The following is a 22,788-nucleotide window of genomic DNA, read 5'->3' on the forward strand; positions in this document are numbered from 1 at the left end:
CAGTGAATTGATCCTCCAAACTCAGGAGGGTTAACTCCTGGGTATCAAACTCATGCCGTGAACAGTGGAAATTCAGACTCACTTAGGAGTTTGAATTTAAATCTCAGATTGGTATTTACATCAAAATGCCACCTGAAAATCACCACAGAGGGAGTGCAGATATGGCTGGGAAAACCTTCACAGCGTCATCACAGACATTCCATGTTTGATGCTGGACACTGTGCTGCTTTTGCATCACTGGTATCTGCGCAGTTACCACCAGAAGCACCAGGGTCTCTGTAATTTTGGGACTGCAGCTGGGGTGAAACCATGTCAGCAAAGACCCACGGTGCACAGAGACACACGTTTGCCAGGTCAACAGCACGAGCTCTAAAATGAGCAGGTAGTACATGAGAGAACAAAGCCCTTAGTGGCTTAGCAGCAGTAGGAGACATTTCTCCTGCCCTGTGTGGAATGTATCAGGCAGAAGAACTGCAAGATGGGATGGATGAATTTGAATGCCAATATATCCTGCACAGTGATTTATTACATTGCAGGAACATACACTTGTTTAAAAGCTGGACCATGACCCTGACAAATGCAGCCCCTTTGCAAAAGATTACTATTTTAATGCTGAAAGAATGTCAGTTAATGGATTGCAATATATGTCCCTCAAGACAAACCCTTTGGTTTCATATCATGGTCCACCAATGCACTGTGTGCCCTTCCTGAAAGAAAACTTAGACTCACAAATCCTCCTATCATGCTGTGTATATTTAGACTGCTTTATCAGCTGGGGGAAATGTAGGTCAGGTCAGCAGGGTAGCTTGAATGTTAAGCATCTTTTTATTAAAAAATGTCGAATTTTGTTTAGAAGCACTGCCACAGGCTGCTTTACAGTATAAAAATTAATTTAATATCTATGGGCAGTATTTTCAAATCCCTTAGTAAAGTGCATACATTAAATTAAAGAACAGATGGCTGTAATCACAAAAAATGTTCCGTATTTGTCATTACAGAATAAAGTCCTTGAAATGAAACTTGAATTTCTTTTTACACTTGAGTAAGGACTGAACTAATTGTGTCACAATACCTTGCAATGCAAGTTGTATTTTTTGCTAATGAATAAATTGCAGATTTTAATTGTATTTTGATTCCTAGAGTCTATTTCTTGACAACCCCATCTAGTCAAGTGCTTTCTTTCTACAGCACAGCTCCAGTTTGGGTGGAGGAACAGTGGGAGGATGGACAAAGAGCAAACATGTTCCTACACGTGTTGTTTCCACAGGAAATAACAAAATAATTTAAAAAATTAGGTGATTGGAAAGTGCACAGATTTGACACATGACAGGTTTCCCATCATGTTAGTCCTGTGAAAATCTGTCCATTTTAGAGAAACAGCACACAGATCTCAAACCTGCCCAGGACTAGAGATACTGAAACCCCCCTGAGCACGCTACAACGCCTGGCAGCAGCACTGGCCGCGTAAGGACAGATATTTCAGCAGGCACTGCTGAAGCTGAGCACTCCCACCCTGCTCAGAGAGAAGCAAAGGCAGGGCTCTGCACTTACAGGGTCTTCAGCCCCGTGAGGCCCCTGAACATCCGTCCATGCACGGATTCCAGCTGGTTCTCTGTCAGGATCAGCTCCTGCACGCCCGCGGCTCCGTCGAACGCGCCCTCCCGGATCTCCTTGATCTTGTTGTTGCTTAGATTTCTGGAAGGACACAACCAGTCACAAGGAGAAAATCAGTATTGTTATAGTCCAAACATCACACTGGAGGGAGGAACATAGTAAGAATTTGTTCCATTTAACCTAGAGACATTCATTCAGCCAGGAGAGCATCCAGAAATTCAAAGGTATTCCTACTATTCTTACAAGTACTCATCAAAACCAAGGTTATTTAAGCTCTATCAAGATAATTTAAATTAATGCAGCTACCACCTTTTAACAGCTCATGTTGTTCTTTCTCATCCATGTCTCAGGGAGCAATAAGTGGAAGTTTCCAGCATCTGATTCACGTTCATGAAGTTATGGTCCTTGGGTCTGGGTGCTCATCTGGCAAGAGCCAGTTAATGTTACTGCCATTGAAATGGTGTCACAAATTGAAATATGGACCACTTTTAATCACTGTACTCTGTATCTGATACCAACTTTAGTATGTGCACTTAAATAAAAAACCACCACTCAAAAGGAAACAAGTATCTCTTAACTGTCCATTCACAGCCACTGCAATATACAGCATTATTTTCTAAATATTTACTCTGCCTGTACAGTCTTAAGATGTTTGCTTATAGATCAATATTAGAAAACTTTGATCTACAAAGTCAAATGAAGTTCTCCTGAAATGCAAAGTGAAGCTTTTGAATATTTCATATTTGTGAAAACCCCAGTGAACAGAGAATTTCTGAATTATAAAAGTGCCATCAGAGATGCATAAAAATAAATGGCATTAAATTATTTAAAACATTTCTATAGAAGCCTTAAGCACATTAAAACAGAGCCTGAGTCCTTCAAGTGTCTCCCATGATGTCCTGTATAGATTATGATGAATAATTGTATTTGTTGAGGTTTATGGCAGGAAACGTTCTTTGTTTTACCATCTACAACAAAAAGAAGAAAGTACAAGATTTGTTCTTGCTCCCAAGAAGATGCTAAATTCCAACACCATTACTCATGCAGAATAGCACATTTTTCCAGAAATGATCCCAGTACAGACACAGCGTGAGTAACAGTTCCAAAATCCAATTCCAGGTGATATAAAACAAATGACAAGGTATCAGATTAACACCTGGGCTACTCTGCTCAGAAGAGCTGGCAATCTTACTGGGATAAAAGTTGACAGAAGACATGGAAAGAGGACAGCTTGGCCTCAGATAGAAATAATGTGGGTCTTGCTCTTTTCAGAAGTCATCACTTAATAAAATAAAATTTAAAAAAAAAAAAGTGCCTTGGAAATATGTTTCATGTGGGAAACTGGAGTACACTGGTTTATGTCTGCTGAACAACTGTCAGAGAGTGGGCCCTACAGCATGTGGCCCATCACCTCTTGTGCTTTCTTGTGATCAGAAAGAATAGGAGCATGCCAGCAATCAGCCAAAAATAACATAAAAACATATAGAAATACTTAGAGGCAGATTTCTCTTTCCAGAAGTTTAGTGCTTTGTGCTAACGCTCACATGAAGAGTTTATGTTCAGTGTCAAAGAAAGTCAAGGGAGGATATTCTGACATATGCATTTAATTTGGGGGCTCAGCTATTTCTCTAGTGGAGCTGTTTATAGCTCAGCATCTCTTTTAAATGTTGGCATAAATAAATGCTCCCCAAGATCCCCCTCCTGGTAAAGATCATGCCATGATGTGTATTTGCACAGAAAATAAGTAAGTGAATGTTTGTGGTGGGAAGGGAGGGCGAATTACTATAACAGACAAAGACTTTGCAGATTGCAAATTGACCTACACTTGTAGTTATAAAGTTTTATTAGTTAATTTTTACCATATAAAAGATGTTTAGATACATGTATTAAAACAAGGGGGCAATTTTAATGGTTATTAGATACTGAAGGCAAAAAAGAGCAAATATTGGAGACAAAAGTTGGCCACGATCTGTAAAGGAATTGGCACCTTTATACAGTGCAAACATCTGAATTTTAATTGCTGCCAAAGGACTTCAGCAGATAGGCAACTCTGCTCATTTGAGTTAATAATGCCTGATCTTTTCAGCAGCACAAAATTCCCCATAAATATGCCAGCAGTCTCAGAAGAAGCCAATTATAAATACCTTTCCCATGCAAAAGATTTGAAAATCCAAGATTATGCTGAAATCAAAGTTGCAAGGCAGAGAAAAGAGAAGCTCTGCAATAACAAATAGGTAAAGATGTTACAGCCCTGCAATCCTGCCTGGAATATTGTCAAAGCAGATGTTCTGCCAACCTGGCTTTTGTTATTTGTCTTCCTGAATTAGAGTTTCCAACATCAGAATGCAAAAAAAAAAAAAAAGTAAATGACAACAGTCACCAAAATAAACCCCCAAAACAACTTTCCTCCTAAAGTCTGAACAGCTAGAATAATAAACATCAGAAATTACATAGTTTTCAGACTAGAGTTACCAGGAAAAATAATCAGCTGGTATAAAGCTTAAAAAATGAAAGCATTGTAACCTTTTGCCAGGTCTACAACTCAGAGACCTCTAACTCCATCCTTCCCAGCTCTAAAAAATTCTTTTATATGTGACCATCACACATGTGACCAGGAATTTTTTATCATAAAAAAACTACTGACAGTTTATAGCAAACTCCCACTACAGAGAAGCCTATCCTCTTGTAACTCTGAGCTTCTTCCAGGAGTTCTTCTTGAGATATTGGAAGATGGTGGAAAAGAAACTGAGTTTTTGAAGTCCTATTCCTATTTTGAGATTCCTATTCCTATGGCCTCTAGCAGGACCCAAATGGGAGCCAGCCTGGCCTCAGCCTGGTAACTCCTGAAGGCTTATTCCATAAGGACTTCCTGATTTACCCTCGTGATAATATTTAACCCTATTTCCAGACTTTTATTTTGGGCAAGAGGTCAAAATGAATGTTCAGAAAGCCTGGATCTGCTTTATGGGGGGCTGTGAATAGCAAATGAGGAGATGAAGAAGCTGTCAAGGTGACATTGTTCACACAGCTCACTTTTCAGTCGCATCTTATTTACTTTATGGCTGAAGTTTGTAATAATGTTATTTCTGTTGATCTCATAACTTCAACACAGAGCAAGCTGGATTCTTTTCAGACTTAACAGAAGCATTCCCCCTGCTGTACCTGCTGGGTCAATGTCAGCATTCCAGGTCCCCACTGCTGAGGTACTGACACACCTTCCTGTCTGGAAAACCCCTGAGCCCAGCCCAGCCACAAGGGAGCTGCTTGGTTTCACCTCCAACCCTGCAGTTTTATCATAAAAACAGCCTGTTCTGAGTGGGGTTTCCCTAGAGTATTTCTGTCTGCTGGAGATGTGTTTGGACTCTTTAAGCCCACGTGAGGAGGAAAAGCCCAGTGCTGCTGCATTCCCCTGGAGGATGCTGAGAGGGTTTTACAGCCTTTACCAAGAGTCTGGCTGCTTTGGTGGTGTGAGCCGCTTTCAGGAGCTGCATGGCACTGAAAGTCTTCAATGCTCCAGACAGTGAATTGCACCCAGTGACACTCCCACACTCACCCAGCAGAGCAGACTGATGGCCCCGCTGTAAAATCCACAATGAGCCCAAATGCCACAAAGCACAACGCACTCTGCAACACCATTTCCAGAAAATAAAGTCTGTTTCTGCATAACAAGTGACAGATGACTGCAGACTCATTTGCCATGGCAAAACTCATGCTTAGGGGAAGGAACAACAGGTAACAGCTGTTTCCAAAGGGCACAAACTACTTCTGCCTCCCCAAGAAACTCGATATCCTGGTTTTGAAGCTGACTTCTAGTCCGCAAACTTTATGTGATTCAATTTAATCTCACATGTAAAATGTTCAAATCTTGGTCTGACACTCCATACAGTTCAATCTAGCAGAAATACTTACAGCCAAATTAAGCCTCCGAAGGCAATTACATGCTGGAGGTGGACTGGCAATGCCAGCTAATGGCAAGACAGCCTGACATTTCTCATAATAAAGACCATATTACATGTTCACTTTGTAACTTTGGCAAGACTTAACTGAATGAACTGTTAGATGACCCTTTCAGGTTTTGAGGTAAATATTTTTTATTACTCTTGTTCTCAAGAGAAGAGGTCAGTCTCCTTTCTTCGCAGCAGCATGAAGTATGGCAGTTCACCTTTCTATTTTGAATGTGAGCTCATTGCTGATTTTTCTTCCCTGCAGCAAGAGCTGCTGGGACCTCAGTGGGAATGGCCACTGATTTCCTGCAGGCACAGGGGAGTGGGCAAGCTCTAGAGATGGCATCTGGGGGCTGCAGCTTGTGCCTGGGGGTCAGTATCCCACTGCAGCAAGCAGGGGCATCTCTGTGCTCCCTCTGACTCAGATGTCCAGGGGGTTTTGGACATTGAACCTGTCATGGCCAGGAGAACCCCCCCAGGCTCCCACTGCCATGGGAGTCCCCAGGCACTCCAAGGTTTTTTCTCTAATTAAATAATTCACCTCCCAACCTGAGGTGTTGCCAGGGAGTGATGGGGTTCCCAGTGTTTTCTGCAAGCTGAATTTGGTAGTTGCTGCAAGAAAAGCACTGCTCCCTTCCACAAAAGTCAGAACTTCACCTCTGTGAATGGGGATGTCTCCCCTCTCCCTGCCTGAGACCTTGATGTGTAGAGTGAGAAGATCTCCCACTGGAAAATTTCCCTGTGAAAATTTCCCCCCATGGCTGGAGGGCAGCAGGACCTGGAGCCTTTCTATATCCTGGGGATAGGATACCCCCAAAGTCCAAGTCCTGCTCCAGCTCTTAAAGAGCTCAGGAACGCATCCTCGTATTTCTCCTGCACGCCAGGCAGATCCAAAGCGCTCCTTGCCAATCATTGCAAAATACCAGCCACACAGCCCTTGGAGCCTGCAGTCAGTGCGATGGGACTTCAGCCTGCAGAGACTTCAGCTTTCCCTTTACATTTGCAAGATCAGGTAAGGCAATATGGTAAGGATGAAAGAAAGCAAAACAGAGGTCACTGGAGAACCCAGTAAATTACTTCTGGACTGGACTAGACCTGTCCTAGACTCTACACCAATCTTTTTACTCTACTGTAAAAACCATTAAATATACAGATGATTAAAATTCAGGTTATGAAAATAGCATTATGTATATGGGATTTTGCAGCTAATTATTGAAGTTGATTTTTTTGTTAAAGGCACATGAAGATATGTTAACCTTTTAAAAGCCAGCAGGGCAATCTTAGCAATTTAATTACTAAGTAAAATGTGGCATCACATTGCATTATGTATCTCTGACCTTTAAATTTCTGTATCAAGAATTCAATTTTGTTTTGCATTAAAATGTATTAAATGCTAGGCTGACACATCATACAATAAGGTTCAGCTTAGGAGGACTATTTACAGACAAATTACACCATGACAGCTAATTACATATTAGAGGTGGGGTTGGTGCTACCACCTTTTGCAAAGGTGGCCTGACACTTCCCTTTTTTCCCATCATTTTGTCTCTCTCTGGAATTCTGCTGGAGCTTTACCAACCACAGTGGAACCACAGTTCTCTGAAATGAAGTTTCTTTGCAAAGTTCCTTGGCATGGATCTGTCACCAGTCCTAAACTCAAGTGAAAGACAACCAGAGGACAAGCACTCAAATACACATCAGATATCCATATTACAGATATTCAGATTAATTTTGGAAAGAGAGTATTTCAGAGAAAAAAAAAAAAAAATTACATGATTTAGGCTAATGCCCTGCCACTGCAAAGCTCTGAGCTGTTTTCTTAAGCCTAGGAAGCAATTCGATCTCCAGACAGATTTCTCCACCTGCTGTTTGCCTTTAACACTTGAGCAGACAAGGAATATATGATGAAACAAAGTCAATGCTGTCAATCAGATGATGGTTAGGTTTCTTGTCCCCTATACACACTAAAAATGGAGATTTGACCAATGTTCTTCCTCTCTGATGGCACAGCAGCAGTGAGCCCCAAGGCAGACCCTGTGCCCGACATTCCTGCCACACAGAGCTGCTGCTTTAGGACCACGAGCAGCAGCAACCCCACCTGTGGCATCCCACACATTTCCCTTCCTGCATGGTGGAGAGGGGCCTTTCATTAGCAGAGGGATTTGGCCTTGTAAAGGCCAAATAATAACCTGGAAGGAAAGTGATGTTTGTTAGCTTGTTTCTTCCTGGTAACCCCTTCTTTTCACAAAATGGAAGAAACAGGAAAAGAAGTCTAATTTGGCTTTTTAAGGATCAGGCCACTGAGTGAAAAGATGAAATGTTGGTCTGCTCATATGAAAATCCACCATTTTCAGAAAATCCCTTTAATTAAAATGGAAAAACTTCTTTAGAGCATCGGGTAGAACAAAAGAAATGAGATCAGCTACACTGATTTCCTAAAGAGCCTTTGCTTGGAGGCTGCCACTAAAACCCAGCAAGAGACACTTTGTGGGGTGCAGCTTCTTTTTGCCTTGAGTTTGACCTGCTCCTGTGCACCTCTGATCTCAGCATCTACCGAGGACAGATAAAAGAATCTTTTGTTTCACAGGAAACAAACTGTTAACATACTCTCACAACAGTTTCATGCTGGATTTATGCCCAAAATACAGCCCCTGTCGAGGCATCCCTCCCTCTGAGTGTTCGATGGGGACAGGAAGGACAGCACTGTACTGCCCTACAGTAAGGTTTAAATAAAAACAAATTATTCCAATTTTAAAAACATAAATCCTTAAGGTTTGATGAGGACAGAAGCTTTTCAGTTTGTGTACACACTTATATAGCATGCATTTTTCATTCCTGTTTACTATCTACTTACACAGGGAACAGAGCACTTAACAATGTCAACAACATCTTTTGAGTGCATAGTAGCTACAAATTATTGATCATCCATAAAACATGAGGCAAATGTTTGGGATTAGTTCCCTAAGTTTGACAGCTTGTGCTTACACAGATACAGCCCCACCCCAAGCCTGCAGTGCTGCATCTAAAACTCTTGCAGAAATAAAAAGAATCCCACTACAATTGCCTCCAAAGCCCTGGAGATCTCACATGGATTCAAATGGCCAGGGAGCTCCAGATGGCAGAAACAACGTGAAACAAATGCAGAAGAAATTGCCTGGTTTGGTTGGGTTCCCTAAAATTAGTCTGATCAAGACAAGAAAACCTTACTAAAAGCACACAGTTAAATTAGACATTACCAGTGGCTCCATAGGGTTCAAACTTTAAAAAACTTCAGAAGGATGCATTTTGAAGACTATCAGCAGGTATCTGACATATTATTCCTTTTCCAAAACACTGCATTTATTAAATATATACAATGCACTGTGCCAGGACTGTCAGCAGAATTATACAGCTACATTTCAATGACTGATCTATACGTTTGCTAATTTATTCTCCTCTCTAAACCATTAATGATCATCAGAAGCTGCCATTGTCCATATCTTGAAATATTATTTTCCTTTGACTATCTGAAACAACCACACTACAGCTGGAGGCACACAATACATTTGAGAGGCAAAACCAAAATGCTAAATGTCATCTCTAACAATAAGCATATATCGGAACAAATTCTGGGACAGAATTCCTGTCAGTCTCTATGAGTGAAAACTAAGAAATGTAGCCTTAAAAACCCACTGAAATGTCAGCCTAGGGATCTTCATCTGTCAGTGTGCCTTAACTGTGCCCGTCTGTCCAACAGGAATCTCATCCAGTTTCGTTAAACTCACATTAAAAAAGTGATTTCTACTACTGCAGCACTAAACTATAAAAAACTCATCCCCTCCTCCTTCCTTCCAATCCAAGGCTGCATAACAGGCAACTCAGGCAACTCAGACTTACATTTTCCTGAGGTTCGGCAATTTCTTGAAGAGTCCAACAGCTTCCAAAACAGAAATATCATTGTCATTCAGACGCCTGAGAGGAACAAACAAAGAGATATTTAAGGCTTCGCAGATGTCTGTAGATATATTCAGGGCTGCCACACAGAGAACCATGACCTTTGTTAAGCAGGGCACTCTTTGCCATCTCGCTCAGACTCACACCGGTAACAGAGTTTAGCTTTGAAGGAAAAGGGACACTGAGGACTATCTACAGCAAAAGCTCAGGATGCCTTAAAGAATGTACTGCCCAAGGACAGTGTCAGAGCCCCTTCACCTTCCAGTGCATGGATAAGGAATTATTGACCTCATCTATCACGCACAAACCTCGTCTGCGTGACTGAACCTCTGCCGTGCATTCTGCTACACGAGACACGCAACTGGAGACGTGATCCATGTAACCACGAGGGCTCTGATTTCAGATCCTTTCCTACAAAAGTCTGCTGATCTTCAAAATGAATGTGAAGGCCACTGTCTTGGCAGGCCTGGGATGTAAAATTCTTTCTCTTACTGCACATAGCTCCATTTTCCTACGTAGAGTCTTTGTTATGTTTCTGGATATCTCTCATATTTTTTCTTGACTTCAGATCAATAATTTTTATGAGGTTTTAAATAGAATAAGTACAATAAATACAACACTAACTCCAAAAAAGAAAATTCTGTTTGAAGGGGCTACTAATGCAAGAAAAGAGTCAGAATCTTCAGTTGCTAAGCAATAAAAATGTTTTCTCATACTCAATTTTCTTGAAGTTACATTAGTTTAATAAGACTTGTTCCACCCAAGCAGCAGGCAACGCTGAGATGGAACGAGCTCCTGAAGCAGATTCACTCAAATGGTTAAGATTTTTTTTCTTAAATAAAAATGACCAGGTGCAAAGGCAGAGGACTGCAGGACAGACTGGAAAGGAAGGACACAGCTGGGCCTGGCCAGCATCGGAGGAGGACACAGGACTGGTGCACAGGGCCGTGGCTCCTTTCTCATCCCCACACCTGGCACAAATGCTACGGAAATGAGAGCTGTGGTGCAACTTTGGAATAAAATTAGCCTTCCGTTTTCACACAGAGATAAAAGCAGGAGGTGCCTTTAATTTTCTGAGTCCCTTTTACAGCCTTTAAAAACTAGAAAAGCCAACCTGTCCAGCTGAACACCCCTGGGAGAGCCCCACTTACAGATCAGTGGTGTATTCAGGGAGGTGAGTGGGCAGTCGGGTGAGTTTTTGGTTGGAGCAGTCTACGATTGTCCCCTCGCAGCGACACTTCTCGGGACAGACAAGGTCCATGAAACACTTCCCAGTGAATTTACTTCTGTAATCCTCTGACCCTGCAATGAAAGGAAAATATATTCCAGCAAACAGTTGTTGATAACTGCAGCAACAAGAAGTATCAGGGAATCCACCCTCAGCATTGCCTCCTGTCATCCCCCAGCTATTGCACGCAGTTTTACTACTTGCCAAGGACTTGTGCTCAGCAATTTTTACAACTACTCCCAAGACTTGTCCCTGGTTTTTCACTCTCCCCTTAACAGACTTATTCCTTGTCTAACAAGCCTACCTTCTAGGGTATTTTCCAGCAAAGTCACTCTTTTCCCATTTGGAATTTAGTCCAGCAACAAGGAAAAGGCATATCATGAAAGAATTCAAATGACAAAAGACTTTCAAAGATAACATTTAAAAGTACCAAATGTTCAGACCTCAGCTATTAGAGCTGTTTCTTAGAGCAGTCTTTTATTAGACAACTTTGTCAACTTTCCAACAATTAGACATCTTTATTAACTATGTTAAACAAACAGCAAAGGAAAGTAATAGCAGGTTAAATCATTTTCATTTTAATTAAGGAATGGGTAGAGCATACTTAGTGAGAAGCACTCCCTGATGTACCATTACACCGTGATTGCCAGACCTCTTTGACTGGGTTTTTGACCCATTCTAATGAAATGCTTTTCCAATTAGACTCAGTGAACTAATCTGTCCTTTTCAGGTTTGGTTTTTCTTGTTTAATAGCAGCAGGTTGGAAATTTGATCTCAGTGCTTCAAGGAACCAGGAGGATTAATAAATGTGTATGTAAGCAAAGTGCTGCCAAACCCCCACCATGCAATTCCTGCCCACTCACTTCGTATTTCTTAATGGAAGCACCAGAACCATTGCAGGAACCCTGTGCAAGGCCCAGGGATGGTAATTACCAAGAAGCATTTTTCAAGTTTTACAAATTTTTAAAAGTCAGTTATAAGGCTTTCTCAGAGAAAGGAGCTGAACAAATGTTTTAAGAACCCAAAAATATCAACAAAAACTGAAACCCGAGCTGAAATTTGTTCACAGAGACTTGATGACATTCATCACCTGCTCCCCCTTCCCAGACTGGTAAGTAGACCAATGCACATTTTATGACCATGTACTATTTTCTGGAAGAAAAAAGACATCTCCTAAATCCACTATTGTTTTAATTTATGTTACGCATTATCTCCACAGGGTGATGCAGTGAAAACAAGCAATTCTACAGGCAATCTAACACTTTGATCCTACAGACACACTTCGCTTGAGTTTCGTAATTCCAAGCTGGATTATGAGAACACTGACATACAGATTTGTACCTTACTACTTCAGTGGTGCTAAATACTCTGCTGGTTTTTGTGCTTATTATAAATTATACATCTAAAAGTGCAGCTTCACTGACAGCACAGCACTTAAAGTAGTAGGACCACTGGGCATTTTAAAGCATTATAAAAATACAGTCTAAGATTTTCCGAACACCATCATCATTTAAACTCTTATCCTTTTAAAAAAATCTAACACTGGATTTCCAGTCTTAGACATTCCAAGCCTGAAAGTCAGAATGTTTGGTGGCTTATGATTCCTTGGAAACAATACCAAAGACAAACAGCTATCAGAACCAGAGTTTACTAAAACTGCTACAATTACAGTACACATTGAATAACCCACCAACAATCAGTGATCAGAAAGTGTCTTGGAAAGCCCCAACTTAACCCTTGAAGAAGCCCTTCTAAGTTTCCTAGTAAAAGCTTTTGTTGAAGAAAATAATCACAAACAACATGAAGTTATATAGGGTAAAAGTTTATTAAGTAAAAATTTTAGTCTACTGATGGATACAAGATTCACCTTCCTATGGGAAAAAGGGATGGCAGAGTGGAATTCTTTACAAAGGAAAAAAAGCAGTGTATAATATTGGAGGGTGAAAAATCAATTTTTGGTTTTCTCTCAAGCTTTCTGGCCGAACAAATAAAGAATTTTAGCACCCCCTCTCCTGATGGTGAGGCACACAATCTTCCACACTGCAGCAGCTCTCAGAAGTTGATGCCTCCTGGGCATCCGTCCACAGCATCTCAGCTCAGCAGGAGAGGAAGGGAGCAAACATCACCTTCATACTTTTTTATTCCTTGTCTCACTTTTGTCTCACCTTCTCTTTTCTCTCCCTCTCCTTTTTTTTTTTTTTTTTTTTTTTTTTTTTTTTTTTTTTTTTTTTTGAGTTTGAACAAGAGTTTCTCAGGTAATCACTGAGTCAAAAGTAATCAACAGCCTGTATGTGCTCAGCAAGTACTCAGTCATCTCTTAGCCTAAAAAGAACAGCAGGAATTACCTGCCAAAGACTAGATAAAATTTACTATTTGACCTGAGCCTTGAGATCACTTGGACAGGTGGCTGCTCTATTAAGATATTCCCATCTGGGATAGCCATGTGAAATTTAGCCATCTGCTTGCAGAACTGTTTAAGCACATCGATCCATTCCTCCTGACTGCCAGGCTCTGAGAGAACACAACAGGACACAGGAAGCACAGTCCACCACCACAGGCATGGAATACTTCTTGCACACTCTAAAATCATCCGTGAAAAGCCACAGAGAAGAGATGCAGGACAGAACATGAACCAGGAGTCTCTAGCAATTTCCCAAATAAGGAAAAATTAAAAGTTTGCTGTAAAACAAGTACCCAAGACCTGTGTGTAACTGCGGGCAGCTGTGGTTATTTGATTTGTTAGTTACTCTGATAACATTTTTATTTCACAACCAATGTGACCCCACTATCAGGTACTGTGATTTCTTATTATCATAAAACAAATACAGCATGGCATTCTACAGAACAGCAGCACTGAGAAAAAGGAACATCACATTTTCAAGTGCTCAAACAGTTTATGTGCATTTCTGATACCCACATGGAGACGCAGGCAACAGAGGGAAATATCTTTTCTTCTACTCTTCTTTTAAACCATTGTTCAGAAAACCTGATTTCAGTTTTTAAAACTTAGCTCTGCCCAAAGAACTTACAAGGAGTTCTGGAGGACCTGTTGTGCTACAAATCAGGCTGTCTCAACAGGGCTTGAAAAGGGACCTGATATATTCATTCTAGAAAATGATAGAGCTAACTCAGATTTGGCATCAAAAATATGACCATTGAGATCAGCTGGTCTAAAACTTGAAAAACTCAGGAATCATATAAGTTCTTCATAGAACCATGAGATCACAATTCTCACAGGGAATAAAAAAGAAGTGCATTTTTTGTCATAATTTCACATTGCTAATGTTAAGTTTTACCAGTAACTACAGATGAAATCCAAGAATCCTGGATGACCTTCTTTTGCTAGCTCCACAACAGGTATGCGATAAACTTGCAAGACAAGGCAGTATTTCAGTGTAAGAAAACTTCTGTATGAGACTCTCAGAGTCCTTTATGAATAGGTGCCATTATTTCTGTGTAGAGGGGGAGTTAGGCAGAAGTATTTTGAAGATCTTATCTAAGCTGTCAAAGCTAAAATGGCCCATTTGGATTTGCTGACTCAGCTTTGCCCTATGGAATTATTGGACAGTGGTGTTTCCATACAGGCCACATTAGCCATGTCATTTTCTAGAGATGAAAGACAATGCTTTGCAGACTCTTCTGAGGGTTTTTTTTTTGCATTATATTTGTTCACAATGCAATACCAGCACATTAAGAGCAGGCCTGAAGTTACACTGAGTGGCAGGTGCCTTGTTGCAGAAATGGCATCCAAAGTGTATCTGAAGTAGAAGGATTCACTGGACAGCTCAAACAGACAGAAGCAGCTTACATTATGCACAAGGTAAGGAGACAAAATTTTGTGATTTTTCACCTCGGTAGGTATGGCCGGAATCACCCCTGAATATTACCAACCAACAGAACGCCCGACTCCTTCATTGTGAGAGCAATTAAACAGATTAATTCCTTAGAAATGGTTATTCTGCATGCAAGCCCTGTGGAAAAGTCTGTGCAAACATCACTGTGGCTCCCTGGGAGCCTGGTTAGCAACACCTCACCCGTTCCACCGTCCCCGTGCGGAAAGGGAAAGGGAATCTCTCACCTTTCGATGCTTCTGCCCCAGCAGAAGTATCCAGGCATGCCATGCGGCAGGGAGTATGCAGCCTTCCATGGTGCTTGACAGAACCATGTTCCATTTGTATTGTTCTACCACATGGTTAGATCAAGCACAAAGGAAAACCCCATGGACAGCCAGAGTCAGAGTTAGGCAGCGCCAGAGAGAGAGGAGCGTTGAGAGGAAGCAGCATGGAGAAGCACAAGCTGAAGGTTCACGGAGAGCTGCTCTCCACTCCACCCATGCAAAAAGGTGCTGGATACAAGAGGTCATCCTTCATGCTACTGCAGGAACACCCTGGAGCACAATTGGGGTTAGTGAACACGAACAGAGCCCGGGCGAGTTCAGAGACAGAGCTGACGCGACAGAACACCACCACAGGAGCGTTCACCGCTCCTCCCAGGGAGCATGGGCAGCTCCCACCACACACTGAACGCCCAATCTACACTGCTTTTTTTTACTTACTCTCTCCCGCCGTCTCCTTTAAGTAAAAATGCCATTTTTTGTTCCGTTTATTTAAATGCAACCTTAGAAATACTGCAGCCTGTACTGACAGCAGCACGTTCTGAGCTGATGGCCAAGCTGGGGCCTTAAATGCTCCCCGAGTGCCCTTTGAGCCTGCTTTCAGCTCCCAGAGGCCCTGCATGCTGGTGGCACTTACACTGACAATCTGTAATTGCCACTGCTTTTCTTTTCTTTTTTTTTTTGTTTGTTTGTTTGTTTGTTTTTGTTTTTGTTTCCTCTGCACTTTCCAGCAGAGTAGCACACACATGCCACTACAGACACAGACAGCATTTTGTTATTCTGTTTTTGAGCATTTTTGTTAGGTTTTGTACATCTTTTGCTGATGGAAGCTGAGCATTCTCTATTCCGACATCCTGAGTTACTTCAAGCAGCTTTACTCCTGTAACTCATTCCTGCAACTTTGACATATAAAGCAGGACATTCAGTCCAGGCTTGACTGCTCCCACTGGAATAAAGCTCTCACTGACTCCAGTCCGCTGAGCTGTGCCAATGGACAGTCATTCTGAAAGTCACACCTCAAACGTTCTTGCAGGATTCCCAGATGAGAGGAAGTGGCTGTCCTCTGCAATTGCTCACAGAGTTTTGCTGGACTTCAGTGAAGGTCAGTGCTTGTGCTTTTAAATACAAATCACTTTCCTTAGTAAGGGGTTTGCAGTGCCCAAAGAACAAAGTCAGCACCAAGCAGATTATTCATTACCTCTGTGGAGAACGAGGCAAGTGCTTGAGCAGAGATGACAGATAATACAGCAGGGGTCTGTGCTTCACCATTTTGCAACGACCCAGCACTGTTATGCAGAAAAGCCAACACTGAGTTACCTGGGAATTTCAGGACACAAGTGCAGTGTTAACTTAGCCACCCCACACTGTGGGTTTGGCTCAGCAATCAAAGTAAGGCAATTTGGCTTTGCCTATCCTTGCAATATAAGAAATAAACTGAAGCTGTTTTTTAGGGGAACCCAACACAAATCTTCAATCTCCACAAGCTGCCAAATTAGCCGGAGTCTGAATTGATAAAAACATTAGATTATTAATCTTCTTTTGTGACTCACGCAATGTGGCACAAACCACACTCATTTTCTCGCCTGATTAATTCAAAGTATGCATAACCCTGGAATCCACACCTCATTTACTTAGAAATTACATCTGTAACTAGCATTCCTGCCAATAATTTTGTATGCCTCCAGTGAAGAAGGATGTAGAATCCTATATCCCAATTCCCACATTGCTTTAATAAAGCAGAAATTCTGGCCTCGGCTCTTCAAACAAATTAATCCACAGTACTCTGTTAAACAATGACAAGTAACAGTTCATATCTTTCAAAGACTTTTATATTATATACTGATTTACAGTATTAAGTGGGATATCCGTAATAAACTCAGTAATTTCAGTGTCAATGAACTCTTTCAGTCCTACTAGAAACAAATGCAGCCTGAGCCCTGCAAACACTTTCCTGAGGAACCCCATGAGAATATTTTGAACAAGTCTCTATTCCTTTGCTGCACTAATTAAACAGCACTTACAATACCTGCCTAAATGAATCATCAACTGCAATGAACAAGAGGTACCTGCACACAAAGACATCTGTCAAAATCCTAATTTATGTCCCTAGAATACAGGAGAGCAGAAACACCAGGAGAGCACACTGTTTTATAAATTACATTAAAAAAATTCCACAAACCTTTGGATGCACATAAGATCATCCTGCATAAATGCTTGCAAAACTGAAGTTGAGAAATGAAATACATCTCCAGCTCTTTGCCAGAGTCCATGAGAACCCCTCCCTTTAGATACTCTGCACACAAGCAGCATTGAATGGTTTGCTCTTGGTGTTTGTTTACTTCTTGTAATCCACGTTCTGTTAATTGGTCACTGAACCTGCAGTTTGTAAAGAATCTGTACACAGGACCCCATTTTTAAATGCCCCATCAGGCTGCACCACCTCAGGAGACTGCTGCAGTCTCAGAATAGTCAGATGAAAAATTTACTGTCCACCTGCAGCACCAACATCCTTGCACTGGTTTCAGCTGATGGGCTCTCTTCGTGCCAGCACCTCCCCAGTTATTTCTGTCCCCTGTTCAAGTGAGCACTACACACACAAAAAGTGCTCCTTTAGCACCTCTGGGGGTGCTCAGCCTAACCTCAACACACAGAACTCCAATGTGAGAGGAGAGAGCGAACTTGGTCCCGCCGCAGTTTTTGAGGTTAAAAGAGCAATCAATCACTCAGCTTCCTGATGTAGTTAATTAAGAGGACAATTCAGATCTTGAGGGAGGAATCTACGCAGCCCTGCACTCTGCCTACATGGGGAATCCAGGATAACTGTGATATTTGGATACCTAAGTGACATAGATGCCTCTGACTCAACATTCATCCTCCCTCTTCCCAGTGCCTCTTTACTATAACTGCAAATAATGTTGCTGGGTAACAAAGCTGTTCGGATATTTTGCTTTTTTGAAGACAGCTTCAACTCAAAAATAAAGTGAGGCAGAGCCTAAAATAAACTCTCTAACTGAAACACATCAGTTTACTTTCTTATTAAGAACCATAGTCTCTGCCAGACCCACCTATTTCATGCTAAGCCTGTGCTTCCTATAATAAAATGGTTTTCCATTATTTCCCCACTGCAGAGCCAGAACCCCTCACCATCGTGTTTTTCACAGGCTAGTGAAGGCTCAGAGGAACTGACACAAATTTTAACATAAGGACTGCTATCAACGATGTGCAGAAAAGGGAGGGCTATAATCATTATCCAGTACAGTCAAATTAATTTAACAACAGCAACACGTGCACAGTACAAGGGAACCCAGCTCCACTACTATTAGTCATAGCAGTTGTACTGTGTTCTCTAATGACTTCAGCTCCAGGAAGAATTCAGGCAAACCAAAGCCCAAATATACTCAGTTTCAGTGCACCATGAAAAATTCATATTCATAATTACAAATTCAATGTAGGATTTAATCTGCAGGTGATTTATTGGTGTTAAACAACCTTCCACTCAGATAAGAATAATTCTTACACACCACAGACATATCCTCAGTTTTGGTATATTCAGAGGGCTTCTGAAGATAGTTCTGCTGAGTCTTTGTGTCTTTCAGGGGGAAAAAGGGGGTACAATACACAGAATTTAACTGAATGAAACAAAAACAGACAAAAAAACCCCAAACTAAACTGAACCAAGCAACAGACAGAAATCTGACTGCAGTTTCTCAACTCATAAGCAGTGTTTCCCTTTCCCTCACAGCAGGGCAGGGTGAGAAAAGTGCTGGAGCTTGGCCTCAGCTGAGATTTCCCACTAACATGGGCAGGTCTGGAGCACCCAGGGCAAACCCAGAGGCTGTCAGGGCTTGGGGCTTGCTCGGGACCTGCTGGAGCCCCACACACCACTGGCAGGATCATCACATCCCCAAAAACCTGCTCCTGTAGCACTGCAACAAGGCAGACAGGAGCAGGTGGATACCTGTGCTTTCCATCAAACAGAAAACGCTAAGGGCAGGAGCGTGAGCCCACGGTCTGTAAATGACTATTTGCTTATTAAAAATGAAAGGAATTTGCAAAGTAGTCATCAGAGTGATTAGCAAATTACGGGAACAACCAGCGAGCGCTTCAATCAGATAAATTATGTAAGATCTGGGTTAAATTCACCTATCTTTCACGACTTTTAAACACTAGTTGAGGAATAGCAAGGCATTGCAGCTTTCAGTTTGAGAGCTCAAAACCCTTAAACAGTGTTTACACATCACTAGGAGCAGAGAGGGGGATAATCCAAGGAGCCTGAGGAACACAAAACGTGTGAACTGCCTCAGGGAGGGGATAGAAAGTCCTGATGTGCAGCCTGTGCTACCCTGACTCCACCAACAGCAGTTCTGTGCTTCTAAAGGTGCAACAACGCAGAGAAGAGAGAAGGAAATTTCAGGTGATTGCAAGAAACAGCAACTCCGTCCCAAAGCAGACAGGTAACCCGAGGAAGGTGAGTGTGTATGAAGACAGAGACTGGAAAAGACACAGAAATATTAAGGAGAAAAGCTGCAATTAGTCAGAAGAGGTTTTATCAAGTGCCTTAAGAATTATGAGTGAACAAAAAGCAGCTGCATTACCAATTGGTAATTGGGGTTAACTTGAGAGAAATGACACTAGCCCTAAATACGCCATTTTTGGGCCCAAATGTACCACAAAGGCTGACTTTGCTTTGGGTTGGGTTAACAAGAAGTAGTGTCCAAAAAGGAGAGAATAATGCTGGCAGATGGTTCATTTTTCCTCCTCCTGTTCTCCCCTGTCCTTTTGATTGTATAGAACTGTCTGGAACTGAAGTAACTAATTAAAGGCAGTTAGACACCATGCATGCAGGAGGAAGCAGTAAGACAGGTCCACTTCAGAGTATTTCAAGCAGCAATCTTTTTTATAAAACTCTTATTTCTAAGAATTAGAAGATAAAGAGCTTTTGTGATGTGATGTTTGTAGAAACACATTGCTTTGATCATTATCAGAGATAGTTTGTGTCAGTTCAGCAGGGGGAACTTTCATTGCTTTTAAAATGCACAATATACTGCAAAATGCAAACATATCACAGGGAGAAATAGATATACAGCTGAATGCAAGGGCAATTCTTTCCAAAAGCTATTTCAGACACAGTGTCACACAGCAATCAAGGAACCTGCCAAGTCTTGAAGTGACAATAAGCTACCACAGAGACAACACAATCTGCTCATAGATTCATTTCCCTTACTCCTAAAGCCCAGCGCTGCCTCAGAAAACAAAACTGCTCTGTAGTGAACTTAATCAAATGCTTCTGGGCAGGATATTTGTGTTGATCTTTTTCCCCCCCCCTTATTCACATTAAGAATGGGAGCCTCCAGTGACCTAAGGCTGCCAAGCACCATTGGATCCTTAGGCGGTCAGAGTGGGCAGATTTAGCCAAAACCAAAATGATCGTCAGAATTTTACTGTGGCCACTGAAAATGACAGTATTTCCCTTTTCTAAACAGGAGAGAGAGAGAGAATTTGTCACAGCCTGTACTTCTGATTTCTCTTTCAAGAAAACATCTCGCATTTTTCAGTCTCAGATTGTAGAGCTGTGGGCAGACAGTTTGGCGAGGGGAGATTTGTTATTATTGTGGTGCACTGCAGAAAGCAAAAAATCACAGGAAATAGTATCTATTGCAATCTGAAGTTTAAACATATTTGATGGTATATTCAAAAGCTTTGCCTGTCTCACAGCCCTGGGCAAAAATATGTCCTGTTCCCTGCTGTTCCTTCATTTCATGCTATAATGCTTCCAATACTTCTTTTAATAAGAATTATGTACATTATCTACCTGTTGCACAGAAGCTCCTTCCTATGGCCACTCATAACCTTTGCAAATGTTGCTCCATTGTTATCAGTAAAAGCTCGAGTCATTAGGTTCTGGGAGGAAATAGCATCTGGGAAAAGTGCCTCAATTGAAAGAAGTGATCAGCTGAAAAAAAGAAGGTAAGTACTTCTGGCTAGATGCTATCTAACAGAATGGTGGGGACCTGCAATGAAAACTGAAGGAAACAGTGTGCAGAATGAAGTTTTGTGAATCTGTTTTCACAGTTTAATTTAATTATCAAATACAGTTCTATTTAGCCCATCTGCTTCTGCATCCTCCTGACATTACCTTCTTGATGCTCCTCTGCCACTTCAGACGAAGATGAAACTTCAAACATCTCAGCCTTTCTCCTGTTCCTGCTAACCAGTCCTCTCTCCTATCCTTAGAGAAAAAGCACTTCCCTTTCTTCCCTTAATCTACTCAACAGTCACATCATTTTCTCAGAACAGGTCCTTTCTGACAGTCCCCTTTATGATCACAGAATCATGGAATGGTTTGGGATAGAAGGGACCTTAAAGCTCATCCAGTTCCACCCCCTGCCATGGGAACTTTCCACCATCTCAGGTTGTACCAAGCCCCAATGTCCAACCTGGCCTTAGACACTGCCAGGGATCCAGGGGCAGCCACAGCTGCTCTGGGCACCCTGTGCCAGGACCTCAGTACCCTCACAGGGGAGAATTTCTCCACAGTATCTAATCTAAACCAGCCAACTGACAGTTTAAAGCCATTCCCCCTTGTCCTGTCACTACGTGCCCCTGTCTAAAGGAATGTGGAAAACGCACAGATCTCTTCAGGACAACCTCAGAATTTTATGACTTTAAAACTGGCCTTTCCCTGATGTCAAAGTATTAAGCTCACCTAGGCTTAATTTCTCCTGGATGTGATCCTGACACTGCCTGAGTGCCTCTGCTCTCATGGAGCTCACACTTTCTGTGCATCCTCATCTCTTCTCAAAGGTCAAAGACTGTGTGAGGGTAAAATTCCTCACATTTCTTCCTTAACCAACCCCTCACATTCCCGGTGTTTTCTCTCAAAAAACAACTTTCTGACCATTGACATGTACTAAAGGTATTACATGAGCTACATGAAAATACCAGGATCCCGAAAAAAGAAACCTTTAAGAAAGAGATGCACATTTACAAAAGAATTTAAAATGAAAATTGTTTTCTCATACACTGAGCAGAAGAAGTAAAAACTACAGTGGAGAATCCCAAAGACCATGAGGACACTGACAAGTTACTAAGCGTTGCCATCCCAGCGGGAATGTGTCATCCCTGGATGACACAGAGCACTGCCTAATGCTCTAAATGAAGATTCATACCTCATGGACATTTCTGCAGAGAGACTGGCTGTGTTAGATCCTGGGATGAAAAATATTCCTCCAACTGAAAACATGGAAAATTCCTGCTAAATGCCAAGCCTGAAGCAGCCATGATTCAAAGGGACAAGCTGAGCAGAACAGGTGCCAAGGCTGTCTGTTGGCCAGATTGATTTACAAGCTAAGATTTTCTAAACCATTAGATGTTCCCCGTCTTATGTGAGCAGACAGCAAGTCGAGTTCTGTGTACCTCATCACCATCTGGAAACTCTACAGCCAAGGATCTCTTCTCTACTGAGCTTTTGAATAGCATTAATTTTCATCCAGCTGAAATCTTTGTTCTGAAGCTGTTCAATCCCTGCTCTCCTCCTTCCTAAGTCAGGTTTATGCCTTTTCCATGTGGTTCTGATATAGATGTAGAGCTGGAGACCCAGGGAAAAACCACTTAATGCCTCAAGGAAAGGACCCCCAAGATAAGAACTCACACAAACTATTATTCCCAGCATCACCAGGTACTGAGTTCTGCACTGTAACTCTTCTTAGCTGTTCCCTCTCCTAAATGCTGTCAGATGGTGTTTGTCTTCTCCAATAGCCTGTACCTTTGTTGAAAGCATGCATGCACACACATAACATTAATTCCTCTAGCCCACTAATAAAACCAGAAGAAAATGACAATGGCAAATTGGGTACAGGTTTATACAGATCTGTTTCTGCAAGCTTCTTTCCTTTCTAAACTGTATTTATGCATTTTCATTTCCAGTTTCTTTACATATGAATATTATGGCTAAT

At 41.7% G+C, this 22,788-nt stretch overlaps 1 protein-coding gene across 5 annotated transcripts in view; it reads right to left on the minus strand.

Moving 5' to 3' along the window:
* Positions 1-22,788, minus strand: part of SLIT3 (slit guidance ligand 3) — a 519,844-nt gene that overhangs the window by 101,854 nt on the left and 395,202 nt on the right. For all 5 annotated transcript variants that reach the window (XM_058422439.1, XM_058422441.1, XM_058422440.1 and 2 more), the window contains 3 exons: positions 10,643-10,793; positions 9,435-9,509; positions 1,552-1,695 (listed from right to left, as the gene is read on the minus strand). In XM_058422439.1, coding sequence (XP_058278422.1) covers positions 1,552-1,695; positions 9,435-9,509; positions 10,643-10,793 — 370 coding nt within the window. The remainder of the gene's footprint in view (positions 1-1,551; positions 1,696-9,434; positions 9,510-10,642; positions 10,794-22,788) is intronic.

Source organism: Hirundo rustica, chromosome 14, assembly GCF_015227805.2.
Source record: "Hirundo rustica isolate bHirRus1 chromosome 14, bHirRus1.pri.v3, whole genome shotgun sequence".
Lineage (NCBI taxonomy): Eukaryota > Metazoa > Chordata > Aves > Passeriformes > Hirundinidae > Hirundo > Hirundo rustica.